Here is a 26,008-nt window from a genome sequence, read left to right on the forward strand (position 1 = left end):
GGCCTCCACCAGACCCCTCCTCGGAACAGTGGTCCCAGTGGGTGGCTGTGCTTAACCCTGCCCAGGGCATGAGCTCCCGGCCTCGGCCTCAGCCTCCTTCGCTGAAAGTGGGGCCAGAAGAGTGCGACCCACAGCACCTCAGAAGTCGAGAGGCAACAGGAAGTGCCGCCCAGGCCCAGCTGGATGGGGTCCCCAGAGGCAGGCTGGCTGGGGCAGGAGGGGCCGCTTGGTGCCAGGCACAATGTCATCTTTACCATCTCACAGGCCCCATGAGTTGAGTGCTCACCAGCCCATCCCCTGCATTTCTGGGAAGTTAAGTGAGCTGAAGCTGAAATTGGCTCAGGGTCCTGAGACCACAACTCCCATAAGAACAGTGGAGGCAGCATGGGGACAAGCTTCCCTGAAGTGCCAGGACCTGGGTCCCGAGCTGCCCATGCCGAGGCAGTGGGGAGGACATTACCCTGCACAGGACGCACGCAGACCCGCTCCCCAGCTGCCCTCACAGGCAGAGCCGCCCCAAGTGATCTCTGAAGGTCAGCCAAGCTCCTCTCCTGGGGCTGACCCACCAGGGCCAAACCCAAGCACTGCCCGACCCCAGGGAGGGGCCTTATCCACAGCAGCGGGAACGGGTCAAACATGGGGGACGGGTCCACCAGGAGTAACGGCTGAGGAGAACAAGATGGCAAAAAGAAACATTTAATAACGAGGGGGAAAGGGCAGAAAGGTGCAATCCAGGCAGGCAGGTTGAGGGCAGGACATGCCGCCTTCTAGGGTCTCCAGAGAAGCTGTGTCAACGGAGGACGTGGGCAGGGGAGGGCCCAAGGCTGCAGCACATCTACACGAGGGCTCAGCAGAACTGCGAGAAAGGGGGTGAGGCCTCCAGCCTTGTGGCCACATGAGATCCCCCAGAGTGGAAGGCCGCACGGGCTCACCCACAGCTGGGGTCTCCACCCACCATGCCCGAGACTCCCAGGAAGCTGGTTGGGCAGGACCATCCCCAGTTCACACCACAGACCCCAAAGAAGCTGAGACACCCCACCTCCAGAGAACGGAGCTGGGGGGCGCAGCCTGAGCCCGCTCACCCACCTTCCAGCGGTTTCCACACTCATTGCAGACAACAAAGGTGGTCATGGGCTCGTCAGAGCTGCGGGTCTGCACCTGTAAAGAGGGCTGGGTGAGCCCAGGGTCACCTCCATACTCTGCTGCAGATGGTAACCCCTCAACACGGGCAGTGCTGGCCTCGCAGCCACTGAGCTCCCACAGGTGACCTGATCTGAGACCGCCTCGTGACTCCAACCTCCCAGAGCTGAGCCTCCAGGGGAGGGAGACAGAGTCTATCGGGGCAGAGGCCCTTGTGTGGGCCTGAAGCAGCTCACATTGGCTGGGGACCAGCAGGACCCAGACTTGGCTGAGGGCAAGAGGGTCCCAATGGTGGGGGGAACTAGCAGGGGTCCCCAGTGCCCGTGGCTGCCGTCCGGAAGGCCCAAGGGTGAGCCTCCGGCCACAGGCAGAGCCTGTTCTGACCCGCGGCTGGGAGCAGGAGAGAGGCAGGCTCTGCGCAGACCCAGGCCCCACGCAGCCTTCGAGGGGAAGGAAGGGCTGTCCTTGCAGCCTCTCACGAGTCCCATCTGCCAGGCACAGCGGCTGCCTCGACACACTCCCCTCTTTTTTTTTTTTTAAGACAGAGTCTCGCTCTGTCGCCCAGGCTGGAGTGCAGTGGCGCAATCTCAACTCACTGCAACCTCCACCTTCCGGGTTCAAGCAATTCTCCTGCCTCAGCCTCCTGAGTAGCTGGGATTACAGGCATGCGCCACCACGCCCGGCTAATTTTTGTATTTTTAGTAGAGACGGGGTTTCACCATGTTAGTCAGGCTGGTCTCGAACTCCTGACCTCATGATCCGCCTGCCTCGGCCTCCCAAAGTGCTGGGATTACAGATGTGAGCCACTGCGCCCAGCCGCACTCCCCTCTTAACAGGGTCGCTGCCATCTCATGGGATCCACAGTCTCCCCAGCACACTCAAGTGTCCACCTCCATGGCAGGGACTGACGGTCCTGCAGTCACTGCCAGGCAGCAGGCAGCAGGCAGCACGGCCCTCCCACCAACGTCAACACCTCAAGGGCCCTCTGTTCAGGCTGGGCTGGGCCAGGCCAGGCCCTCTGACTTGAGTACCCGCAACAAGTGGGCCCCACCACCTAAGACGCTGCCCCCTGGGGCCCAGAGGTCCTGGGTAGAGGGGAGTGGTCCCTGAAGGTGGCCATCATGCCTTAGCCTAGTCAGGGACTGAGAGGCTCGGGAAATTCATGCAGCAGAGGCGGGAACAGGCATGGGCTCCAAGGAGGGGCACTGGATGCCCTGAAGACACCGGGCCCGGGGGAGGGTGCCCAGCGGCCGCTCACCTGCGTGTAGGTGCAGTTCTTCTTCCTGCACTTGCTGCAGGTGAACAGGTCTGTCTGCGTGCCGCCAGTGCGGGCCATCTGGTGCTCTCGGATGGCCTCCTTGGTCATGGTCTTACGGATCTCCTTCAGCTCGTCACTGGCCATCTCCTGGAGCACGGGGCCAGTGGCTTAGCCCACCGCTCCGAGGGAGCAGCCCTCCAGCCCCTCCAATGGGGGCTCACCTCTGAGGTCATCACGGCGATCTGCTGGGGTGTTATGGCCCCACACAGCACATTCCGCCGCAGGTCAGGGTTCTTGGCATCCTTCAGGTTGGAGATACGACTCCGTACACGGTTCTTATACTTCATGTCTGTGTTTCCAACGTCCCGGAAGATGCGTGCAAGTGTTTTAAGGACCCACCTGAGGACAACGTCGCTGCCCTCCAGCTACCACCTGCCCCGCTGGGGGCCATGTTGGGGTGGGGGCTGGAAAGGGTCTGCCCACCCACACCTGGTGGAGAGGTGAAGGGCTGCAGGGCCAAGCCTGCCCCAGGCCCATTCCTAACTAAGACCCAGGTTCAGGCTACAGCCCCAGGGGACCTAGGCCCCACCAGCAGGCAGAATCAGCCCCCCAGCTGGTCCGGGGGCCCTCCTGGGGTGAGACAGCCTGACCACCCAGGCAGGTGACCACCCAGGCAGGTGACCCCTAGACAGCTGGGCAGTGGCATCCAGCAGCCACCAGAAGGCGCCAGGCCAGGCAGCCTCCTGACCACCAGAAGCCCAGGCCCACAGCCCCTACCCAAAGGATATATTCCTCGATCTGAGCCGACAGGCGCTCGCAGTCCGCACCGATGGCCACGTGGTCACCTGCAAGAGGGAGCCATGACTAGTTGCCCCAATGGTTTCTCCACCTGCCACTCCTTCTGCCTGCAAAACGCCCTGGTAGCTTAGAGGGGACATCCGGGTCCCTGCAAGAGGCCCATGATCCAGGCACAGGCCCCACGCCCCTGCCAGGGCCACAGCAGTGGGCTGGGGGAGGACAGTCGCCCCTCTAGAAGCAGGCCTCCGCGGGCAGGCAGGGACCCGGGCCACCCTGTGAACCCCAGCGCGTGTCAGGAGCCAGGGCCGGCCGCACTCACGGTCCGTCTGCAGGGCAGCAGTCAGCATCTCGCGGCACTTGCTGCGCACGGCATCACAGGTGACAGGCACCGGTGGAAACGTGGTGATCCTCGGAGTCGACGGTGCCCTGGGCAGCTCCGGCCTCTTGCGGCTGCAGAGAGCCAAGGCCAGCTGGGTTCAGACTCAAGGCTGCAGGCACCCCAGCGAGACGCTGGTCCCAGAAGCAGCAGATGCCACAGCATCACCCCCTCCAAACCCTGCTCGTTCTACTCTGCCAGAGTCCAACAGTGGCCTGTGGCCCTGCCTATCTTAAGTCCAGCCCAGATGTCCATGGGGTGTGCCCAGCAGCCAGGAGGGAGGGGGCCGTGAGGTCCCCAGTGGGTCAGGGTGTACTCCCCAGGTGTGAACAGGATCCCAGACCCAGCAGTCAGCATCTGGGCAGCATTACCAGTCAATCAGAATGAACCTGGCAGTTCCCGCCACCCCTGGGGTGCCCACCCACTGGGCCGCAACACAAATACTCTGCTGAGGACAGCTGCAGCTGCTGCCTGGTCAGGGAGATGGAGAGACCCACAGCTGTCTAGCGGTGAGACAAGGCGGGGCCACCCAAGGCCAGGTTCTGCTGTCACAGATGACCCCCTGGGCACGTACGGAATGGGACAAGGATGCCCCTCAGGGCTGGACCCCAACATGGGGCTGCCCAACGACCAGGCTGCATCCACCTAGCCCTCCCCTCATCCCCTCTGTGGAAGCTAGCAGAAGCAGGCAGCTTCCTGGAGGAAAACCAACTTGCAAAGGTGTCCATGAGCTCCTGGTGGCCCAGTCACCACAACCCAGTGTGGTCAAGGACAAAGCCATCTCTCCGCTATAGCCTGCCGCAATAAGCACCCCCAGCTCCCAGCTGCAGGCCACAGAGCCCTCATCGGCCCCTGGCAGCAGTGACCACACGTGCACATGCAAGGCAGGAGAGGGGAGCTGGGCCCCCACCTTTGATTCTGGGCAGAATTTTGCCAGGAGGGGCCCTCGTTGAGTGAGGCTGAGGGGGAAGCAAGAACCAGATCCAGCAGGGGGCCTTGGGGGAAGAGGCCAGGGGGCTCCCACAGGCCCACTCAGGGTATACAGCAGCTCTTGGCAGAGGAAGAGGCCAGGGTGGCTGGCTGACAGCCAGGTGGACACAGACCCGCATCTCAAGTGGTCAGTGCAGGCAGGACACACCACAAGGCCAGTGTCCAGCATGAGGCTGACTGACTCTGTGTGCGGCCTCAAAGCAGTGCCTAGGCACACGGAGACTGGCACCCTTTCTCTGGCAAGGAAACAGGCTGGGAAGCAGGAGTGTGTGCACCTGCCTTCCAGGTGTGCTACCTGGGATCCGGGGCCTCTGAGGCATCCCTTGAGGACGTGGGCAGAGGCGTGCCCCTCCCCCGCTCCCTGGCTTTGGCATCGGAAGCATCTGCAGGAAAGATCGGGGATGGGCTGATCAGGGGGAGGCAGAGAAGGGAGGGGCGCAGACCACCACCAAGGTACAGCCTCAGCCCGACCACCAACACGGACCCAGCCCCAGCCCCCAGCCCCCCACCCAGCCAGAGGAGCCAGGGGCCAGGAGGCTGCCCAGCCTCTGTGAACAGGTCCTCACCCTCCCCAGCAACCTGTCTGTCTCTGCAGTCCCAAGGTTGCCTCCCCAGAACCCTTTCCTGTACAAGCACCCACTCACAGAGACCACCTCTGGGGCCTCTCTGGGGCCCATCCTCCTGCCTGTCCTGGCCAGAGAGAACAAGCATGTCCCCAACAAGGCTCTTCCTGAAAGCCCAGAGCCAGGCCCAAGGGCTGGGGACCAGAACATGCTTGTGCCATGCACGGCCTGAGGGCCACACAGGGCTGGAGAGAGACTGTTTCACAAGGGTGTGGACAGAGCTAGGAGGGCTGCCTCCATCCCAGACAGCAGCATCTTTGCAACCCCAGTCACCCCACTGTCTCCAGGAAGAGGCAGCCTTCAGCTCAGTCCAGCCCAGCCCAGCCCTTCCCTTCCCTGGCAGGGGGCTGCCCCTCTGTTCCCTGAGTAGCTGGGGCGGCCCGCCTTCTCCTCCCGCTTCCCCTCTCCCGGCACTTCCCAGCCTCCTGGCCATGACCTTCCCCTCTGTGTGACCTCCCCACTCACCCCAGTCTCTCAGTGCTGTCAGTTCAAGTCCTGGCCTCAACTCTTCTCTCCTCGTTCTACCTGGAACCCTGCCCCCAGCACACACCCTGGCCTCCTAGGCCACAGCTCCCAGCCAATGCTGACAGGCAGCCACTGATCCACTGCCAGCCCCAAGCTGGGCGCTTCATGGTCTGGGTTTGCCACTGCCCCACTCCCAAGTGACCTGGTGCAGGGTGGGCACTGCCAGCACCCTACACTCTGCTGACCAGCAAGAGGCAGCACTTCTCGGACCCCTGCCCCAGCACTCAGTGGGCACTGCCTGAGCCGCACCCAGGAGCTTCTTCCAGGACTTGATGAGGGACTTGGCCAGTGCAATGACCTCCTCGTCCGAGCTCTGCTTCCGAAGGGCGTTGACAGACATCCCGACTCGGGTGGACTACAAGGCAAGTGGTCTGGGTCGGGGGGAGGCAGGGGCCCACCCTAGAGGTCAGATCCTCCTGGCCCACCCTTAGTGGTTCCCACAGGACAGGAGCCTGGGACCTGCCAGGGAGGTGGATGCCTCTCCCAGTGGCGACTGTCCCATCTGGAACCAGGAGCCTCAGCCACGGAAGACAAGATGGGTTATCCTCAGACCCCCTCCCTGTCCCACTGAGCCCAGAGAACGGCAGAGACCCTCTCCTCGGGAACAGGCATTTGTGCCAACTAAGGCCCGGTGGGGAGGGTGGGGAAGCCCTGCCAGGTGCCCTCAGAACTGCCATCCCCTGGGCTGCACCCAGGAGCTGTCCTGGACCTGGGGCAGGCAGGGACCTACCTGGAGCAGGTGCAGCGTGATAGGCATGGCCTTCAGCTCCCGCAGCAGATCCAGGGCTCCCTCCTGGAAGGAGAAGGAGGACCTTCATAAAGGACTTTAGATCTCAGCGAACAATATCACCTCCTTCTGCCTACTGGAGGGGAACACAAGGCAGTGACAATTTGGAGATTCAACCTGGGGTCAAAAAGAAACCAAAATTCCTCTACCTGGAGACACCCAGGGCTCTGCCCACGTGTTCCTGCACCACAGCAGGGAGCCCTTACTGCTCAGTCAAGAAGGGGAGGGGTTCTGCAGCCTCAAGCATTCCAGGTTGGAACCCACATCCGTGGCAATGACCTCACTGACTTCGCTCTAACCACCTCAGGTCACTGACCCAAACCAGAACAGAAATGCCAGCTCCCCTGGCCAATCAGGAGGCTTCAGAGCCACGGCCCCTCCCCAGCAGCCAGGGCCACACCCAGGTGAAAGTGCAGCCCCGGGTTCATTCACTCCCCTGTGTCTTGATGCCCTGATGTGCAGGGCAGCCTCTCCCCAAAGCACCCACCCCCCACCAGCTGTGAAGGGCCAACCCAGGAACATCAGTGTCCCGAGCTGAGGCCAAACTCTCAGGGTCCCTCCACTCCAGGCACGGCCACAGCCAACACCTACAAGGCCCACAGTCCCCCTCCTCGTCTATCCTCCAGGCCTCTGAGTTGCCCCCAAGCAGGCCAGCACCCCTTGCCTGGACAGTTCCAATGCACCCCGTTCTCTCTGCCTTGTCTCCCCACCCAAGCAAGATCTGCGTTTCCTCCAGGTCCTCAACACTGATGAGGCCAGGCACAAACTGGTCACATTTCCACACCAGGCACGGCAACTCAGTGCTCCCCAAGGGCGCTGAGCCACCAGTGAGGCACCCGCACCTGCAGCTCCACTGCCTGGGGCAGCCTCCCAGGACATCTCCCTCCCTCCCTCCCGGGCTTTATTTAAACAACACCGTCTCAGAAAGGCCTCTCCTGTTTAAAACCGCAACTGTGCCCTGCAACACCCCATCTCCTCTGTAACACATGCATCTGTTTCCACGTGTGTATCATTCCCTCTGCCCTAAGGTGACCTGATCAGAGTCCCACGACCCACAGGCCATGGGAGGAGCTTGTCCCACCCACCCCCCGCACAATCCCAGCAATCCAGGTGGCATGTCTGCTCACGCTGCAGCACCTCCTAAGCCCTCCCAGGCAGGCCCTGCCCCTTGGGCTGCACAGAATCCAGCCTTGAGGTGATAGCCAGAGCCAAGGCCACTGTCCCCTGAAAGCCCTGCACCAGCTTACGTGGCTCTCAGTGGGCTCAGGACCAGAGGCATAAAAACCCCCAAACCTGGCCCCCAGGTCCCCAAGGGGACCTCAGGCACTGGGACCCCCAGGAGGCTCTGCTGGCTCCCACTCCCCACTGCACAGCGCCCTCCTCCCCTCCTCATTCTCCCCTGGGACTTCTACTCAAGCTATTCTTCCACCAGAAACCCCCCATCAGTTCTGCCCAGCCCCACCCCGCCCTCCCCTGGCTCCATGACCCATCTTTGCTTCTCCCACCTACAGCTCTTATCGTTTGTGTTTTGTCTCTTTTAAGAAGGGAACAGCTCCATTCTCGGGTCATCTCTGGAAACAGCTATGAATGGTTCGCAGACCCCTACTTTGTGCTGACCAGTTTTCTGGGGTGTGTGTGAACGCAATGATGGGGGTGCTGCACCCAGCAGGAATGAGTGGGAGCCTACCCCTTCCCAGGGCAGACCCCAGTCCAGAACGCTGGTCACAGGAACCCAGACTCAACCCTGCTCAGCCCAAAAAGCTTCCCCCAAGCCCCCACTGCAGTCGCACAGCCCTGGGGTGGCTGCACAAATCACCCCAAACCCATGACTCAGCCACCTTCACTGCCCTGGGCTGGCCTGGCAGACACACAGCTGGCCCTGCCCTAGGGGTTCACAGTCTGGGTGGGAAAGCACAGGTCACGTTTATTGAGCCAGCCAGGAGCTCCAAATGACCTGCGGCCAGACCCCTCCCCGCCCCCCAGGAAGCAGGCGGCATCCTCTAAAGATGCTTCTGTGGGAGGGTGCAGAGGTTGCCAAGGTCATGACGCCGGAACTGGACCCCCACTGGCCTGGCCCCTTCAAAGTCCTCACACACAGCCTCCTCCAAAGTCTTGCTGTGGCCGCAAGACAACAGAGGCCCAGGCCGCAGTGAACAGAGCTGGCCAGAGGCTCCAGCGCCCAGACACTCCCAGAAGAGGCCTGCCCGACCTCCTAGGTCTTATATAAGCACACTGGCTCTTTTCGGAGGGTGTCCACATAACTACCCACAACCCAAGTTGCTGCGGGCTAAGTCCTGGCTAAAGAAGGGAGAGAATTTATTAGAGAAACCTGATTCTTGTGGGGTGGGGACAGACAGGGAAGAAAATGGGCCCACAGGCAAGACAGGTATCTATCTGGCTGGGCTGTGAAGGAGGATGACAAGGGCTGGGGAGAGGCAGGAGAGGCACGGAAGCTCCAGAAGAAAAGGGGATCCAACCTCAGACTCCAAACTGTTGCCGGCAACAAATGCTATGGGAGACGGAGGGTGACAAATGCTATGAGACAGAGCGTGGGAGAGGGCTGAGTTGGGGGGCGGGGCTCGGCCCGTGAGGATGCCCCGGCCGGGACGGAAGAAGGAAAAGGGCTGGGGCAGCCCGCAGAGGAGGCCCGAACACTCCGGGGGCTCCGAGAGGCGGGACGAGGCCAAGGAAGGAGTCGACGGGCCAGGCTGGGGGTCTGGAGTTAAGGGACAGGGAAGGGTGCGGAGCCTGTGACTGCGGGCGAGGGGGAGGTCTGAGTCCAGAGCGGGTGGCTCTCCGGGACAAGGTCCAGGCCTGATCGCGGCCTCTGCTGGGGTTGCGGGGTGAACGGCAGGGCTGGCCCGGGGCAGGGGTCTCGGCCACGGGTGGGGGTCTCCCCTGCGTCCCGGTTAGTCTCTGCCGGGAAGGGGTCTCGTCCTGCCCCTCAGGTCGTCTTCTGGCCCTAACGGGGGTCGGCGAGCTCGACGGGGTCTCGGCGGGGCGGGGTTCCCGGGGTCCTGGCGGCCCGCGCCCCTCACCGCGCTCTTCTTGGTCACCATCTTGTCCAGCCTCCGGGCGATCCGCGCAATCTCCTCCTCCTTGCCCATCATTGCCTCAGGAGCAGCGACCCCCGCGCCCCTCGCGCCTGCCTCCGCAGCCGGGCAGGGACCCCGGCCCCGGCCGTCGCCACCTCCCACACCCGCCGCAGCCGACGCAGCCCCGCCGCGGACGACAGACCCCCGGTTCAAACCCTCGGCCCCGCGGCCGCGCGCGGCATCCTAGGATACGTAGTCCACGCGCCCGCCCGCCCCGCCCGCCGCGCCAGCGCTCTGGACCACAACTCCCAGGCGCCACGCGGCGCGCACAACCTCCTGGGAAGTGTAGTCCTGACCCGCCGCCGCCAGCGACTCGTAGTCCCACAATACCCCGCGAGGGAGGCGCCCCGGGCACGCCCCTCCCGGAGCCCAGACATCCCGGAGCGGCCGGGTCCCAGGAGGCCCAGGAGTCCGCTCCCTTCTCTCCTCCTGCTTCGGGCCTTGCTGTCCCCCGGCGTCCTTCGGTGGGTGGCTCAGGACCCAGCGCCCTCAGCCCTGCCCTTGGGCCCCGCTGAGCCCTGCGCGCGCCCCCCTTGGCCTGGAAGGCCATCCCCAGCCTCCCAGAGCCGAGTTTGGGTCATTCGGGCCTCTGAGTGGAGCTACCTCTTCAAGAGGCCGCGCACACTGGGAGGCCTCTCGTGGAGCCCTGCATGTGTGAGCGCGCGGTAGCTGGACGTGGCGTCTGGAAGGGGCCACTGCTGGGGTTCGCGAGGTGCGGGGGGCCTCTGCAGAGGCTGCGTGGGCAAGGCCCCTGCCTGCAAAGTCAGCTACCAGGGAGCAGATTCTGGGCTCTACACGTTGAGCACTCTGTGTCTCAGTCTCCCCACCTGTGAAACTGGAATAAGTGTCCACCTCACAGGGCTCCCGTCAAGATGATGTAAGCTGATTCACATCACATGCCTGAGAACAGAGAGGGGATGGAGCATGACAATTAGTGCTCATTGCCATTGTTGGAGGTCCCTAGGTAGGGCCAGACTGCAGGCAGCCAGAAGAGATGGCCCAGGCCTAGGGAGGGTTGAGGACGGGGACAGGTGCAGGGCCAGCATCCCCACCACTGCCTGGCAGCTCCCCAGTAATGCAGATGCTGGGTGGTTTCCTGGAGAGGGCACAATCCTGGGGGAGGGTGTGGACCAAGGAGCCTGTAGTCATTCAAGTTCAGGCCAAGGAACTATGAGGCCAGGTGGGCATTTCTTGGGCTGTCTGTGGCACTAATCAGATATAACTGAGCTTCCCAGCAGCCAAAATGAAAAGGAACATATGGTCAGTTAAGAGATTCATCTTAGCCAGGCACAGTGGCTCACGCCTGTAATCCCAGCGCTTTGGGAGGCCCAGGCAGGTGGATCACCTGAGGTCAGGAGTTCAAGACCAGCCTGGTCAACATGGTGAATCCCCTTCTCTACAAAGAATACAAAAATTAGCCAGGTGTGGTGCCGGGCACCTGTAATCTCAGCTACTTGGGAGGCTGAAGCAGAATTGCTGGAACCCGGAAGGCGGAGGTTGCAGTGAGCCAAGATAGCACCATTGCACTCCAGCCCTGGCCGACAACAGCAAGACTCCGTCTCAAAAGAGAGAGAGAGAGAGACTCATCTTGGTCGGGCGCAGTGGCTCACACCTGTAATCCCAGCACTTTGGGAGGCTGAGGTGGGCGGATTATCTGAGGTCAGGAGTTCCAGACCAGCCTGGCCAACATGGTGAAACCCTGTCTCTGCTAAAAATACAAAAATTAGGCCAGGCACGGTGGCTCACGCCTGTAATCCCAGCACTTTGGGAGGCCAAGGCGGACGGACCACGAGGTCAGGAGATCGAGACCATCCTGACTAACACGGTGAAACCCCATCTCTACTAAAAATACAAAAAATTAGCCGGGCGTGGTGGCGGGCGCCTGTAGTCCCAGCTACTCGGGAGGCTGAGGCAGGAGAATGGCGTGAACCTGGGAGGCGGAGCTTGCAGTGAGCGGAGATCATGCCACTGCACTCCAGCCTGGGTGACAGAGTGAGACTCCATCTCAAAAACAAACAAACAAAAAATTAGCCGGGCGTGGTGGCGGGCGCCTGTAGTCCCAGCTACTTGTGAGGCTGAGGCAGGAGAATCTCTTGAACCCAGGAGGCGGAGGTTGCAGTGAGCCCAGATTGTGCCACTACACTCCAGCCTGGGTGACAGAGTGAGACTCTGTCTCAAAAAAAAAAGCCGGGCGCAGTGGCTCATGCCTGTAATCCTAGCACTTTGGGAGGTGGACTACCTGAGCTCAGGAGTTTGAGACCAGCCTGGGCAATAGGGTGAAACCCCATCTCTACTAAAATACAAAAAAAAAAATTAGCCAGGCGTGGCGGCATGCGCCTGTAGTCCCAACTACTCAGGAGGCTGAGGCAGGAGAATCGCTTGAATCCAGGAGGCAGAGCTGGCAGTGAGCCAAGATCATGCCACTGCACTCCAGCCTGGCAACAGAGTGAGACTCTGTCGCAAAAAAAAAAAAAAAAAAAACTCAATCATAGGGGAAAAGCATAGAATTCCTTGTGAGGAGCAAAGCCTTTGTAAGACAGAGACCCCGTGATATTATATTATTATATTATTATTAATAGACGAACACGGTTTCCATACTGACTGATTCTGCCCCTCACAGTGAGCTGGGGACATAGCTTCCAGCCTAGACCATCCAAGCAAGTCCTCGTGGTCAGAATCCCATGGTTTGGGCATATATGAAGACTTGAAGGGTCCAGCCTCATCAGAGGTACGAGGGGAGGCTAGAGCCACCCAGCCTTCAACCACTCTCAATGGCTGACAACCAGACCAAGGAGCTGGCCAGGGTTCTGTAGAAGCTGCACTGGAACCGTCCTTGTGCAGGAACCCCAGAAGGCATGGCTTCGGAGGTCTGGGCGGCCAGGGTTTCAAAGCTGGTTCCCACCATCTGTGAAGACACCGGACACATCCACGGAGCCTGCCCGGCCAGACACACAGGCTTCTCCAATGGCCGAGGGTGAGTTGATTTGAAGACCACCGAAGGGAAGCCAGCCCTCAAGCTGGGGGTGGGGGAGACCTCCAAGTATCAGGACTGCAGATCCTAAGATGCTGGTAAGGGCTGGAGCATAGAGAGGCCCCTCCTGGGCAGGAGGTACAGCCCAGACAGCACAGAGGAGAACTAACCCCAGAGAGCTGCAAGTTCCTCAGAGTGGAGGCGGAAAGGACAGAGGGTCAACATCCCAGAAGCATCAAGGAGCCGTCAGAGGAGGCTGTGCAGTTGTGCATACGCCCCAGTCCCGGTTGAAGTGTTGGTGGGGCGGGGTCTGGGGTATCAGCACGGACTCCTGGAGCAAGTCACCATCAAGGAGCCAGCAGTGAGGCCGCCCCCCACCTGATTTCTCCCTAGGATGGACAAGCGCAAGGTTCTGGGGAGAGAGTGCACACAGACGCCCCGGAAAAACAGACTAGAGACCCACCCTTGACCCTCCCCAGGGTGGCCCAACCAGTGGAGGGACTTTGCATGAGGGATGCTTTTAAATATCTGGTTCATCTGAATGTTTTCAGCCACAAAGATCACCTAGCACAGTAACTCTCAAAGCATTACCTAGGGAGCTGGTTGAGAACAAAGACTACTGCTCCCTTGTACTCCCCGCCCCCACCAAGGGCTGGGGCCCTGGGGTCTCTGTCCTCTGTGATACCTGTGTGCAGATCAGAAGTACAGGCCACAGGCCAGCCAGGATGGATAAGGAACAAGGGGTGCCCAGAGGAAGGGAGAGGCTCAAGAAGGGCTGGGAGTTTTTTTCAGAGGTGCAGAGAGTGTCCCAGAGTTGGGAGGGAGAGGGATGTGGTCTGGAGTGTGTATTGAAGCCCCAACAACCTTATCAAGCTGCAGGGAGGGACAGAACCCACTGCAGGACAGGGCCTATAGTGACGATGGGGTGGGACAGAGACATACTGGGCCTGGGAGCTGGTGGGGGGGATCGGGCAAGATGGGAGGGAACAGTGCAAGGCGTCTCAACAATCCAGGGGGTCAGAGACCAAACCTCTGACAGAAAATAAACTGGTGGGAAGAAACCATCATCTTTTTTTTTTTTGAGACGGAGTTTCACCCTTGTTGCCCAGGCTGGAGTGCAGTGGCACGATCTTGGCTCACTGCAACCTCCGCATCCCAGGTTCAAGCGATTCTCTTGTCTCAGCCTCCCAAGTAGCTGGGATTACAGGCGGGCGCCACCACACCTGGCTAATATGTTTGTATTTTTAGTAGAGACGAGGTTACATCATATTGGTGAGGCTGGGGACATAGCTTCCAGCCTAGACCATCCAAGCAAGTCCTTGTGGTCAGAACCCCATCGTTTGGGCATATATGAAGACTTGAAGGGTCTCCACTCCTGACCTCAGCTGATCCGCCCACCTCGGCCTCCCAAAGTGCTGGGATTACAGGCGTGAGCCACTGTGCCCGGCCCATCATCTCCTATACTGACCTCTGACCTCTAAAAGGTATCGTTTGTTCAGTTATGAACGAGGCCATGAACCAAATCTGGTCAGCTGGGCCCATGGCTGACCCGGCACAGATGGGAACTGCCTCGTACCCCCACACTCGCTGCTGCTGGAACTGCAGAGGCTGCTCAGTGGGTCACATCTTGTTCAGCAGATTGGTAAAGAAGCACTTGGGTTTTGATATCACACTTTAAGAAAATATTTGCGTAACTGTGTGTTGGTAGAACTGGCTTCCTTGATGATCCCATGAATTCTACCTTGTGCACTGTGTAGGAGGAGCCTCAACTAGGACTCCGGGAACTGGGACTCAGCCCTTGCTGAGTCAGAGCGGAGGTCCCCCTCTGGGCCCTTTTCCTCCTCCATGAGATGCCAGGTGCTCTTCTACCTCCTGGGTCCCTGGGCATGGCCAGACAAGACAGAGCTTGTGAGGAGCCTGACATGTCTCAGTGGGTCCCAGTGGAGGCCCACAGAGGCTGCAGATGGGGGAGGTCAAGATGCTATGGCATCTTAAGACAATGGCTGGCAGGTCAGGGATTCCTCAGGAAGGGTGTCAGCCGTGGGCCCAGCCTACGGGGCTGCATTTGGGCACGTGAGGAGCCTGGTCGGACAGGGTGGATGGGGTCACTGGTGGCCTGGTTCATGGCAGTGGCAGGTGATGGGGAGAAAGGAGTGGACGGCACAGGCAGGGAAGGGGGTTAGCAGAAGAGGTTGGGTGCCTCTGACCTGCGGGCCGCAGCCACTCCGCTATGACAGGAGTCCAGAACCCTGACATGCTCCAGTCCTGCGTGGAAGCAGCTACTGCAGGCGGAGAGGTATAGGCCCATCCTGGTGATCAGGGAGCCTGCAATCCGGTGGGATAGTCCCATCCCCTGGGCAGAGGCAGGTGACTGGCCCCAGAGCCTGTGAGGAACAGTGGCCTCTAGGTGGCAGGAGTGAGCCACGGACGGGTGGGCCTCACTTCACCACCACCCCACCCCTAAGCCCCAGAGAGGTCCAGTTGGTTCCCAGCAAGAGCCACAGCTGCCCCCCAGGACTGTGAAGTGGCCGAGGTGAGAAGGTGGCCAGTCCTAGAGAGTGGCCTCGCTCGTGAGGGCTGTGGCAGCCACCAACCCCAAAACTCCCCAGTGCCCCTGGTCCCGGGTCCTTCAGGAGCTCTGGACTTCTGGGACCTTGCTCAGTGCATTCCTGCCCCCCAGCAGACCCCTCCTGGACCTTACCAACCTCGGGACTTCCTCCTCCGCGGAGCTTCCCCAGCAAGCTGCTCAGGGCTGCCAGACGCTCCTGTGCCCTCAGAATTTGCACCCAGAGGCTGACAACATCAGAAGCGCCGATTCTCCTGTGGGGCGTCCCCGCAGGGTGCTGCTCCAGCCCCTACTCCCACCCTCGGCAGCTGAAGAACTTTCCTTGCCCTGTGTGCAGGCACACGTGCACACGCACACACGCAGGCAGGAGCCTCGCACACACGGGGAGCCACTGCGGACTGGTTAGCAAGTGTCTGTCTCTCACACGGCCCAGGGGACAAGGCCTGGGTCCTACTGAGCCGCGTTAGGGCTACGATTAACGTTCGGTTTCGGTTAAACCCTGAGAACAGTCGGAAATGCACGTAGCCTGAAGGGTGGCTCACAGCGGAGGCAGTGCCGGCGGAGGAGAGGGACGTTCACTCACCCACTCCAGGCGCTGGGCCTGTCTCGTCCTGGGAGCCACAGCCACACGACATGCAGGTGGAGGGGAGAGGCCTCCGGATTAGGAGCTGCCACAGGGTGAGGAGTGCCTCACTCTCCTTCACAGACCCAGCGGCCACACGACACCAGGCTAGGTCTCTGCGGTCACCCGCGGCCAGCCTCACCGGGGGCCGAGCCCCAGCAAACGGGGGTTCCGTCTCCTCCAGGGTGTCCTCCACACTCGATGTCTTTATGGACGGGGACATACGGATAGGCCTTTAGGAATTCTCTGTGGGCAACAGGGCCCTGTCCTGAGGGCTCTAAGGGGGAGATGTGACCCACCTTGGAGGTCTGAGGGGGCAGCCCTGGCCCCAACAGGCGTCTGGGGAGAAACCCCCGGTCCACCCGACAGGGCCGGCCGCACCTTTGGCCCAAAGGCCTGCCCCTCCCCCATCCTGAGTCCAGGAAACGTCGGAAACTCGGGCCATTTATTTTTCTATTTGTGTCCCCTGCCCCCTGCCCGCCCAAAGCCGGCCATGACCCCAGTGGCCGCTATCCATGCTTCCCCTCTGGCTGAGGCAGCGCGGCGGTGGGAAGGCTCCTGCTGCCAAACTCACACGGAGCCCCCCTTGCTTCCTGCAACCACAGAGCGGGGGCTGGGGGATCCTGCAGCCCCAGGAGCCCCCACCCCCTGCCACCCCACGGGCAGCCCTCCCACAGCCCAAGCACCTAGGCGCCGTCTCTGCGCCCCGTTCCATCAGACCCTCCAGCCCACCTTGGGGGCTCTGCTGAGCTGTGACCCCAGTGGACCCCACCCAGGCCTCCCTTGGATGCCCACCGGCAGGGCAGCGATGGGGCTTAGGTCCAGCAAGTGCTCCCCTGTCCCATGCACCAGCAGATGAGGGCAGGGGATGGGGACGGCGCCCACTGATCCTGGCTATGCCACTGCAGCACCCGGCTCTCTGGACCTCAGTTGCCCAGTCTGTAGAATGGGAAGAGCCACCTGCCCAGGGCAGCGTCTCTCGGAAAGTCCCCAGCCCAGCCCATAGCCTTGGCCCAGTCCCAGCTCCCTCCCACAGAAGCAACGCTGGGGGAGGCAAGAGGCATCCCCAGAGGCCAGTGGCGGCCCTGGCGGCCTGCTCCAGGCTTGCTCTAACAATGCACTTCCCCCACACAATTCCCAGAAATGCTGCCCTGCCAGCCCGCCAGCCTGGCGGCCACTCCACCCTCCCCCTCCCCAGAGGCCCCAGGCAGCCTTGGGGTCCGGGCTATGGGTGAAGCCTGGAGACCTGACTCACAGGGCAGCAAAACCAGGGTTCCCTGAGGCAGCACCTCCCAGGGGCCCAGGCCTCCCAGAGAGAGACCAGGGAGACTTCTGGGGCAGCCAGATGGGGGCTGAGAGCCAACCTTGGCCAGGCTCCCCTGCAGAAGGAGAGCCCCCTGCCTTCTCCGCTGGTGGTGAGCCCGTCCCTCCTGCCCCACACAGCCCCGTCTTCACGTAGCAGCTGAGCTGAGGCAGATCACACTCCACTCAGAACCTCCCAAGGTCCCATCTCACTCAGAAAATGCAAGACCCTCCCAGACCCAACTCAGTCCTTGTTCCCTCTGAGCCTCATCCCTTCCTCTCTGCACCCCCTGCTCTGCTCACACCAGCAGACATCCCCGCCCCAGGGCCTTGGCACATGCTCCTCCCTCTGTGAAAAGACTCCTCCCATGGACCCCCAAGGGCAAAAACCATGTATGGCCCTGACACAGCCCCCCTCCCTACACCTAGCACCCCAAGTTCTCGCTGGTTTGTGAATTTGTTTTTGGTTAGGTTTGTTTTGTTTCATTTTTGTTTTTTGAAACAGTCTTCCTCTGTCGCCCAGGCTGGAGTGTAGTGGTGGGATCTCGGCTCACTGCAACCTCCACCTCCCAGGTTCAAGCAGTTCATGTGCCTTAGCCTCCCTACTAGCTGGGATTACAAGCATGTGCCACCACTCCCAGCTAATTTTTTTTTGTTTTTGTTTTTGTCTGGAAACGGAGTCTTACTCTGTCACCCAGGCTGGAGTGCAGTGGTGCCATCTTGGCTCACTGCAACCTCCGCCTCCCAGGTTCAATCGATTCTCATGCCTCAGCCTCCGGGGTAGCTAGGATTGCAGACATGCGCCACCACGCCTAGCTAATTTTTGTTTTTTTTTTTTTTTTAAGTAGAGACAGGGGTTTCACCATATTGGCCAAGCTGGTCTCAAACTCCTGACCTCAGGTGATCCGCCCGCCTTAGCCTCCCAAAGTGCTGGGATTACAGGCGTGAGCCACCACGCCTGTGTGTAGATTTGTTGATTGTCTCTTCTCACCAAAATGGAAGCTTCCCGCAGGCAGGGACCTGTCTGTTTTGTTCTCTGCCAAATTCCTAACCCCTAAAACAGGGTCTGCTACACAGCAGGTGCCCAATAACAAATGGATGGGTAGATATTGCCCGTCCCTGAGATAGAAGGGGTGGATGAGCCCCCAGAACACAGGCCTGCCCCCTCCAGCCCGTGTAGCAGCCCCAGCTGGCTGTCACCAATGTCAGGACAAGCAACAAAATGAAACACACAGCTTCAGGCATCCGGCCCTGCAGTGCCCCTCTGTGGCAGGGAGACAGATGACCCCTGGAGGGTGTTCTCCCTCTCCCCATTTACCAGCCTGGCAGGGGAGAAGGAGGCTGGGCCAGCCCAGGACAGGGCAGTCAGAGTGGACACTGCCCTCCGGGGACCCTGGGGACCGGAGTGTGCTAACACATGCCCCACTGTGCAGGGTACACTGAGAGCCCCATTTGGGCCTCTACGGAGCCACAAGCGGACCGGGGCCCACATAAGCACAGGACTAGGTCACCCACAGACCCAAGCCCGAGCCACCAAGGCCTGAATAGGCAGCCATACAAGCACGGAGGCGGAGACAAGGGTGGGGCCAGTGGGACTTGGGCAGGAGCTCCCAGCCAGTGGGGGCCGGGGCCGCAGGACAGAATGTCTGGCGCCTGCTCAGCCTAAGCTGGCCCCAGGCTCCCTCCTCCTGCAAGGCCAGCCTTCCTTCCTGAGCTGCAGTTTCCTGGCCCCTCCCTGCTGTTGCCTCAGAAACCCAGAGCAGCCCAGCCCCCCAGCCTGCTTCCCATGGAACCCCCCACCACACACACACACAAACAGCACTGGGAAGGCCGCACAGCAGGCAGCAACACCCAGGGACACAAGTGGCCCTGCAGCCGCCCCCAGGGCAGGACACCCCGAGGGCCACACAATGCCCCCCCCAGAGCTCAAGCAGCTGCTCTGACACCCCGACTCTTGTCCAGTGCCCCTAAAAGTGGGCACAGCCCTTGATAACACCCTAGGTACATGCCCACCACAGCACAACACCCCAGAATTTGAGAACAGGTTCCACATCACCAGGGCCCTGGGAGCACCTACAGAAGCCCCGCTCGCCACAGGTGACCCGACCCTGACTGTCCACAGCACATCTGCTGCCCGCAGCCCAGCATCACCCTGTGCATTCAGCACTCCCACCCCCACCAGCCCCCTGTGGCCCTCGACCCAGAGAAGCCCCCACCCCTCTCGGTCCTGCTGGCCCTTAGCACCCAGAGTAGAAGAGACCCTGCCACCACACGATGACTGACTGGCACATCACCCCTTAGACTACAAAAGCACCCCACTCGCACCGCACACCCCAGCCTGCAGGCCCCCGGCACAGCCTCCGACACCCCACACCTTCAGACGCTTCCCCACTTGCACCGCACACCCCAGCTCTGCATGCAACTCTCGGGTCCACTGGCCTGTGGCAAATCGTCAGGTGAACCCTAACCCCACACCCGACAGTTGAGAGGTGCCGCCCAGGTGAGCAGGAACACGTGCACCTCTCATGCCTGCTCATGCCCAGGAACGCACAGGCACCTCCTGCCGCCCCACCTGCCCTCTCCGAGTTGAGGCCGGCAGCTATCGGAAGCCCGGTGACGCTGTGCACCAGGACTGAGAGCTGGAAGGCACGGAGCCAGGAGAAGCGTCTGTCCCTGGGCAAGGGCCACCTGAACCGGACCTGTCATTGGCCAAGAGGGACATGCACACAACTGTCCACCTGGTTCTGAGGCATCAGGCGGCCTCGTCATAGACCCAGCCTCGCATTCTCCCTGCTCTGGCCTCTGCCATGTCTCACTAGGCCTGGAGCCGCAACCCCAGGACGAGGCCCACTAAATACAGAGCTCCTGAGGAGCCAGACATGTCTCCGTGGGTCCCGAAGGAACCCTACCGAGGCTGCAGACAGAAGGAGACCAAAATGCTATGGCCTCTTGAGGACAGTGGCTGGGAGGTCGGGGGCTCCCTGTAGGAAGAGGTGTTAGCTGTGGGCAGAAGGTAGGATCTGAACTGGAGAGAGCCGAGGTTCGGGAGGCCAGAGAGCCCCCTCCACCTGAAACTGCATCCAACAAGAACCCCCACCTTCACCCTTGAGGAGCAGGAGGGTCCAGGCCCTGCAGGACTCGGTAATTGGTCCCAGCCTCGCTGCTCTTGCAGCCGCAGGGGCTGGGCTGGTGGGAGCCTGGGAGGTCTGTGCCCAGGCAGTGCCTGGGAGGTCCCGCCATCCCGGCCCGGAGCCGCGCCAAGCCAAGCCCCCACCCAGAGTCACGGAGGGGACTACCCAGCATCCTTTGCAGGCCTCACTCGGAGGCCAGGGTTCCTGTCCAGGCTGAGGGAGAGGGGCAGGTGGCAGGCAGGAGGACAGTGTCCACTCGGTGCCCAGGCCAGCCCCACCCTCGTAGAGAAAGCTTGCCCCAAACTCTGCCTTTCTGACTGGGGTTTGGGGGCTACAGATAGGCTCCCTCCCAAGGGTGGGCTGGAGCCCACCTAGTCCGGGACAGACTGAGGTGGGGTTCCCGAGGCAGAGGGATCCCCCTAGACGCATGAACTGCCTGCCCTCTTTTGGAGAACGCTGGGGCCCAAGCTCAATGGCCAGAGAAGCCTCGGGGACCCTCCAAACTTCACGGAGCTGGACCCCTGGTCCTGGACCTATTATGGGTCCTCATCTCTTCCTGGGAGCGTCCAGCTTGCCTGGCTCCCGAGGCCCTGGGCAGCCTCTAGCACTAGAGTCCCCCTCACCCCACACCCAGGCAGACAGACAGACACAGGCCACACACAGACGCACAGACACACATCGGATGCCCCTCCCTCAGCACAGCTGGCCACACCCACACCATCCGCTGTACAGCCCTGGCGAGTCCCCCCAGCCCTGCGGCTCCAGATCACGCCACCCTGGCTGTGGTCCCTACCCCCACTTTGTCCCATCTGGACACTGGGCCAGGGCTGCCAGCCTCCTCCCTGCCACGCAGAGGGAAAGGAGCACCTCAGGAGGCTCCCCGCCCAGCCCCGGCTCACAGGACGTGACGGCCGGACACCTGAGTCCACAGCCCAGCCAAGAGGGTGGGTCATTGGCTGGCGCCAGGCAAGGCGGCTGCTGGTGGGTGTTGTGGGGGACGCGGAGGCGATGAGGTCATGCCGGACACTGCCTGCCACTCTGTTTAGAGCAGCTCCAGTGACTCTGGGCTCTCAGGGGCGGCAGAGGACCAAGCAGGGCCCCCAGGGAACTGCAAATCCTTCCCCACGTGGGAGGGCTGCTGCAGAGGACCCCGAGGACCTCTTTCCCAGGCCCCAGTGACCAGCCACTGCCCAGGCTGAGCCCAGACTGCATCCCTAAGGTTGTGAGTAGAGAGAGCTTCTGCCAAGTGGTAGCCCTTTGGGGGTCTTCACACAGCTCCACCCCCCTGCACCCTCCTGCCAGCTGCCCAGGAGGCCCACCCACACTGAGACTTGGCCAAGGGTCCAGCCACCCACACGGAGATTAAAGGAGAACTGGCACCATCCGGCAGAAGCCTGTGAGCCCATCCATCCCTGTGGCCACAACCCTGCCTGCCTCCCCAGAAAAGCCAGAAGCCGCACCTCCTGGTGCCCCACGGGCCCCCCATTAGCCAGCACGGGCTCAGTGTCTGTGAACCAGGTGCTAGGCCCGTGGGGCAAACTGGAGTGACAGGAGATCTGGAGACCAGACTGGGAGACCCAGCCCCGTATGCTGGGACGATGGGCGTGGAGACAGACTGTGATGTGGGGCTTTGGGGAGGGCTGGACACTGACCACGACAGCCCTCGGTGGGGGTGCCCCTGTGGGGGTGCTGGCCTCAGGGCAGGAGCGGCCCTGGGGACAGTTCAGGAACAGCCTCTAAGGGGCACTGCAAGGCCCACGTGGGGCCCACTCCATTCATAACACAGGCTGGATGTGGCCCTAGCGAGGCTGGCAGGGACAGAAAACCAAGAGCTTCTGGCCACACAGGCTCAGGGTCACCAAGACCTGTGGCCTCTACCCATGGGGCTCCCGGCGCGGTGTGGGGGGCGGGGGAGCTGGGGAGCCTCCAGGCTATGAGGAGATGTGCCGCGAGGTGGGGAGATTCTGACCCTGCCTGGAGGGCTGCTGGGGACACCCAACCCTTCTCCAGCAGAACATGCGTGGCAGTGGGAGGGGAGGACCTCCAGAGGGAGACCCTCAGCTCTGGAGCCCAGATCCCCTCCTGATGGGGTGGGAAGGGGACAGTGAAAATTCAGGAAGCTGGACGCTCCTCTGGAACCCGCCCCCACCCAGGTCAGAGGGTCCCGGGAGGGGCCAGCAGGAAGGGCTCAGGTCGGCCCTGCCTCTTGCTGCAGTGGTGGCCTGGGCTGGGGAGGGGAGCCAGCCAGCCACTGCGAGTCCGAGCCCCTTCCCCAAGGGCCTGGGGGGCCAGGGAGGACGCCACAGCCTCTGCATCCCTGCTCCCCGTTCTCTTTGTGGGCTGCGTCCGGGGCCTCTGTTCTCTCCCTCCCTGTGTCAGCTTTGCCTTGTGCCAGAGTTGGTTTGGGAGTGAGGACAGAAACACGAAGACCATCTTGTCCCATAAAGGCATTCAAATTCCCTGGTGCTGACGGTTACACACGGGTGTGGAGTTTGCAGCACGGGCGCCCCTGGGTACTCAGAGCGCCTCCCCAAAGACGGGGGCTTTTCTGAAGGCGCTGCACTCCAGGAAGGACTTACCGGCTGTTGGGAAGGCAGCCTGCCCAGAACTTGGTGTGAAAAGGAGCCCTCTCCTCCCCACGGAGCCTCCTACGGAGTGCGGGGAACGGCAACCAGCGGGACACTGCCGCCCTCCCAGTTACTGCCCGGGGGTCCGACTCCGTGGGTGGGTGGCAGCTCGCCTCTGAAAGTCTGGCAGCACCGGCCCACATCAGCAGCCCTTTCTTTCCCACCCGGGGGTCTCTCCTTCTGAGAGGTTGCGGGGGAGGTGGGGGGGGGCTGTGCGCGGGGGAGGCCTCGGTGGAATCGCGCCCGGCCTGAGAAGAAAGGGAGCCCCCGGGGAGGAGGCGGCCCCGACCCGCCCCGGCCCGCCCGCCCCGCCGCCGATTGGCCCTGAGCCGCTATATCTGGGCGCCCGCCCGGCCCGAGGCCACCGCCGTCCCCACTGCCATCCGCCCTCCCGGCCTGGCCCGCGCCCTTGCGCCCGGCTCCGCAGTGCCCGCCGCCCGCCCGCCGCGCTCCCGCGCTCCGTTCCGCCCAGGCCGCGCCCAGCTGGAATGCAGAGATCGCCGCCCGGCTACGGCGCACAGGACGACCCGCCCGCCCGCCGCGACTGTGCATGGGCCCCGGGACACGGGGCCGCCGCTGACACGCGCGGCCTCGCCGCCGTCCCCGCCGCCCTCGCCGCGCCCGACTCGCCGCCCAGCCCGCAGCGCAGTCCGCCGCGCAGCCCCGAGCCGGGGCGCTATGGCCTCAGCCCGGCCGGCCGCGGGGAACGCCAGGCGGCAGACGAGTCACGCATCCGGCGGCCCATGAACGCCTTCATGGTGTGGGCAAAGGACGAGCGCAAGCGGCTGGCTCAGCAGAACCCGGACCTGCACAACGCGGTGCTCAGCAAGATGCTGGGTGAGCGGCGGGAGGGCGGCAGAGAAGGGGGAGCGGGCGGGGGGGGCTCGGGCCGGGGTGGGGCGGGGGAGGCGGGGGTCCCGGGCCGCGGCGCACTGGGGCTGCGCCAAACCCTCGCGGGGCGTCCCAGGCGCACGGAGGGCTCGGCGCCCACCCGCCCGACGACGTTGCACTCACTGGCGCCCGCGGCCCGCAGGCAAAGCGTGGAAGGAGCTGAACGCGGCGGAGAAGCGGCCCTTCGTGGAGGAAGCCGAACGGCTGCGCGTGCAGCACTTGCGCGACCACCCCAACTACAAGTACCGGCCGCGCCGCAAGAAGCAGGCGCGCAAGGCCCGGCGGCTGGAGCCCGGCCTCCTGCTCCCGGGATTAGCGCCCCCGCAGCCACCGCCCGAGCCTTTCCCCGCGGCGCCTGGCTCGGCTCGCGCCTTCCGCGAGCTGCCCCCGCTGGGCGCCGAGTTCGACGGCCTGGGGCTGCCCACGCCCGAGCGCTCGCCTCTGGACGGCCTGGAGCCCGGCGAGGCTGCCTTCTTCCCGCCGCCCGCGGCGCCCGAGGACTGTGCCCTGCGGGCCTTCCGCGCGCCCTACGCGCCCACCGAGTTGTCCCGGGACCCCGGCGGTTGCTACGGGGCTCCCCTGGCGGAGGCGCTCAGGACCGCGCCCCCCGCGGCGCCGCTCGCTGGCCTGTACTACGGCACCCTGGGCACGCCCGGCCCGTACCCCGGCCCGCTGTCGCCGCCGCCCGAGGCCCCGCCGCTGGAGAGCGCTGAGCCGCTGGGGCCCGCCGCCGATCTGTGGGCCGACGTGGACCTCACCGAGTTCGACCAGTACCTCAACTGCAGCCGGACTCGGCCCGACGCCCCCGGGCTCCCGTACCACGTGGCACTGGCCAAACTGGGCCCGCGCGCCATGTCCTGCCCCGAGGAGAGCAGCCTGATCTCCGCGCTGTCGGACGCCAGCAGCGCGGTCTATTACAGCGCGTGCATCTCCGGCTAAGCCGCCGGCGCTGCCCGGGTCCCTGCAGCGCTTCCTCCCGCAGCCCCTGCGACCGCTCCGACCGCGTCGCTGCCGCTCTGCTCTCTCATACGCGTGTATGTTTGGCTCCATGTCACAGCCCCCTAGGAGCCAGTGATGCTCGGCCTTGCGCCCGTTCCGCCTCCCAGGCCACCCTTCCTGGGCTTCTGGGCCACCTGCCCTCAGGGGGCCCCTGCGAGGGTGCCTGGAGTTCCCACGTGTCCTGGGGCTTTTCCAGGAAGCCCAAGCCCAGGACCTGTTGGCAGAGTTGCCAGGGTTACATTTTTGAAGCACCTGTTCCTTTTCTTGCAGTGTATTTTCTACAACCAGATTGTATTAATATTTTTTACTTTGCCTTTTTTAAAAAATATACCTAATACAATATATTTAATTTTTAATTAAACTCTTAAGCTTTTCTTTCAAGAAGTTTCAGTGATCAGAAGCGTCACTGTGGCAAAGGCTTTTGAAATGTGAGGAATACAGATGTTTGCTTGCTGTAAAGGAGGAGCCTGGAGCTGGGTCCCCGGGCGGAGGGACCACAATAAATCCTCGGGCCTTTCCTCTGCACACTGACATCTGTGGTGTTTGCAGGGAGGGAAAAGCAGTTTCCCAAATAGTCCTGGACGCCCCTTCCCTCCGAATCACCCGCAGGGAGCCTGACTCCTAGCTTGAACCCCATAGCACTCCTTCCTCCTTCCGTGACACATCCTAGAAAGCTGGGTAGCAGACATGGGGTCCACACTCCCCGAAGCCCTCCACTCCCCTCCTGTCCCACCCCCCATGTTAAGCCTATTGGAGGTCAGACTATACCAGCAATCCCGTCACACCCCCAACAGGTTTTCATCGCCCTTGCCTCCGCCTTAAACTTCCATGCCCAAGGACTGCCCAGTACGGCCCCCTTCCTGAGGGAGGCTGGCAGGTTGGCAGCCCACGTGCAGACACAGATTCCAGGGTCTCCGTCAGCTGTTCTAACTCACCCCAGGGAGGACAGCACCATGCTACACCCACAGCGCTCCCCCCCACCTAGGTGACCTGTCCAGCTCTGCCCAGAGATGGGGCCCATGGCCAAGGCAGGAGAGCCCAGGCCTCACATCCCAAGACCCCCAACTCTGGAGCCGTATCTCACTAGCCCCCAGGAGGACTGGACGCCCTCTTTCTTTTTCTTTCTTTTTTTTTGAGACGGAGTCTCGCTCTGTCACCCAGGCTGGAGTGCGGTGGAGCAATCTCGGCTCATTGCAAGCTCCGCCTCCTGGGTTCACACCATTCTCCTGCTCAGCCTCCTGAGTAGCTGGGACTACAGGCGCCCGCCACCACGCGTGGCTAACTTGTATTTTTAGTAGAGACGGGGT

The 26,008-nt window shown here is 62.3% G+C and overlaps 2 protein-coding genes across 4 annotated transcripts; one reads left to right on the plus strand and one right to left on the minus strand.

The window, feature by feature from the left end:
- Window positions 1-680: 680 nt before the first annotated feature.
- Window positions 681-24,551, minus strand: TCEA2 (transcription elongation factor A2). 3 transcript variants are annotated; one of them, XM_058433039.1, is made up of 10 exons: window positions 24,477-24,551; window positions 6,441-6,503; window positions 5,960-6,065; window positions 4,858-4,945; window positions 3,516-3,646; window positions 3,187-3,243; window positions 2,620-2,774; window positions 2,399-2,545; window positions 1,087-1,158; window positions 681-856 (listed from the first exon to the last, which is right to left on the minus strand). In XM_058433039.1, the coding sequence occupies exons 2-10, from the start codon at window positions 6,465-6,467 to the stop codon at window positions 848-850; spliced, it is 792 nt and encodes a 263-aa protein (XP_058289022.1). In that variant the 5' UTR covers window positions 6,468-6,503; window positions 24,477-24,551; the 3' UTR covers window positions 681-847. The 3 variants fall into 3 exon arrangements, with proteins under 3 accessions (XP_058289022.1, XP_031998808.1, XP_058289021.1); XM_032142917.2 differs by lacking the exon at window positions 24,477-24,551 and adding an exon at window positions 9,536-9,763; XM_058433038.1 differs by lacking the exon at window positions 24,477-24,551 and adding an exon at window positions 9,536-9,759 and having other exon boundaries at window positions 6,441-6,573.
- SOX18 (SRY-box transcription factor 18) lies at window positions 23,071-25,431 on the plus strand. Its single transcript, XM_032142915.2, has 2 exons — window positions 23,071-23,648; window positions 23,845-25,431. Exons 1-2 carry the CDS (start codon window positions 23,300-23,302, stop codon window positions 24,639-24,641), a joined length of 1,146 nt encoding a protein of 381 aa, XP_031998806.1. The 5' UTR covers window positions 23,071-23,299; the 3' UTR covers window positions 24,642-25,431.
- Window positions 25,432-26,008: the final 577 nt, after the last annotated feature.

The sequence above is a fragment of the Hylobates moloch genome, unplaced genomic scaffold (assembly GCF_009828535.3).
Source record: "Hylobates moloch isolate HMO894 unplaced genomic scaffold, HMol_V3 SCAFFOLD_21, whole genome shotgun sequence".
Lineage (NCBI taxonomy): Eukaryota > Metazoa > Chordata > Mammalia > Primates > Hylobatidae > Hylobates > Hylobates moloch.

What these genes read in the sequence shown, in the direction of transcription:
- SOX18 (XM_032142915.2), top strand. Translation starts at nt 23,300, where the DNA reads ATGCAGAGATCGCCGCCCGGCTACGGCGCACAGGACGACCCGCCCGCC. An exon ending in GGTGCTCAGCAAGATGCTGG is followed by an intron (nt 23,649 to 23,844) that starts GTGAGCGGCGGG and finishes CGCGGCCCGCAG; the next exon opens with GCAAAGCGTGGAAGGAGCTG.
- TCEA2 (XM_032142917.2), bottom strand. Translation starts at nt 9,607, where the DNA reads ATGATGGGCAAGGAGGAGGAGATTGCGCGGATCGCCCGGAGGCTGGAC. An exon ending in TCAGAGGCCCCGGATCCCAG is followed by an intron (nt 3,647 to 4,857) that starts GTAGCACACCTG and finishes GGCTCTCTGCAG; the next exon opens with CCGCAAGAGGCCGGAGCTGC. An exon ending in TGCTGCCCTGCAGACGGACC is followed by an intron (nt 3,244 to 3,515) that starts GTGAGTGCGGCC and finishes TCCCTCTTGCAG; the next exon opens with GTGACCACGTGGCCATCGGT.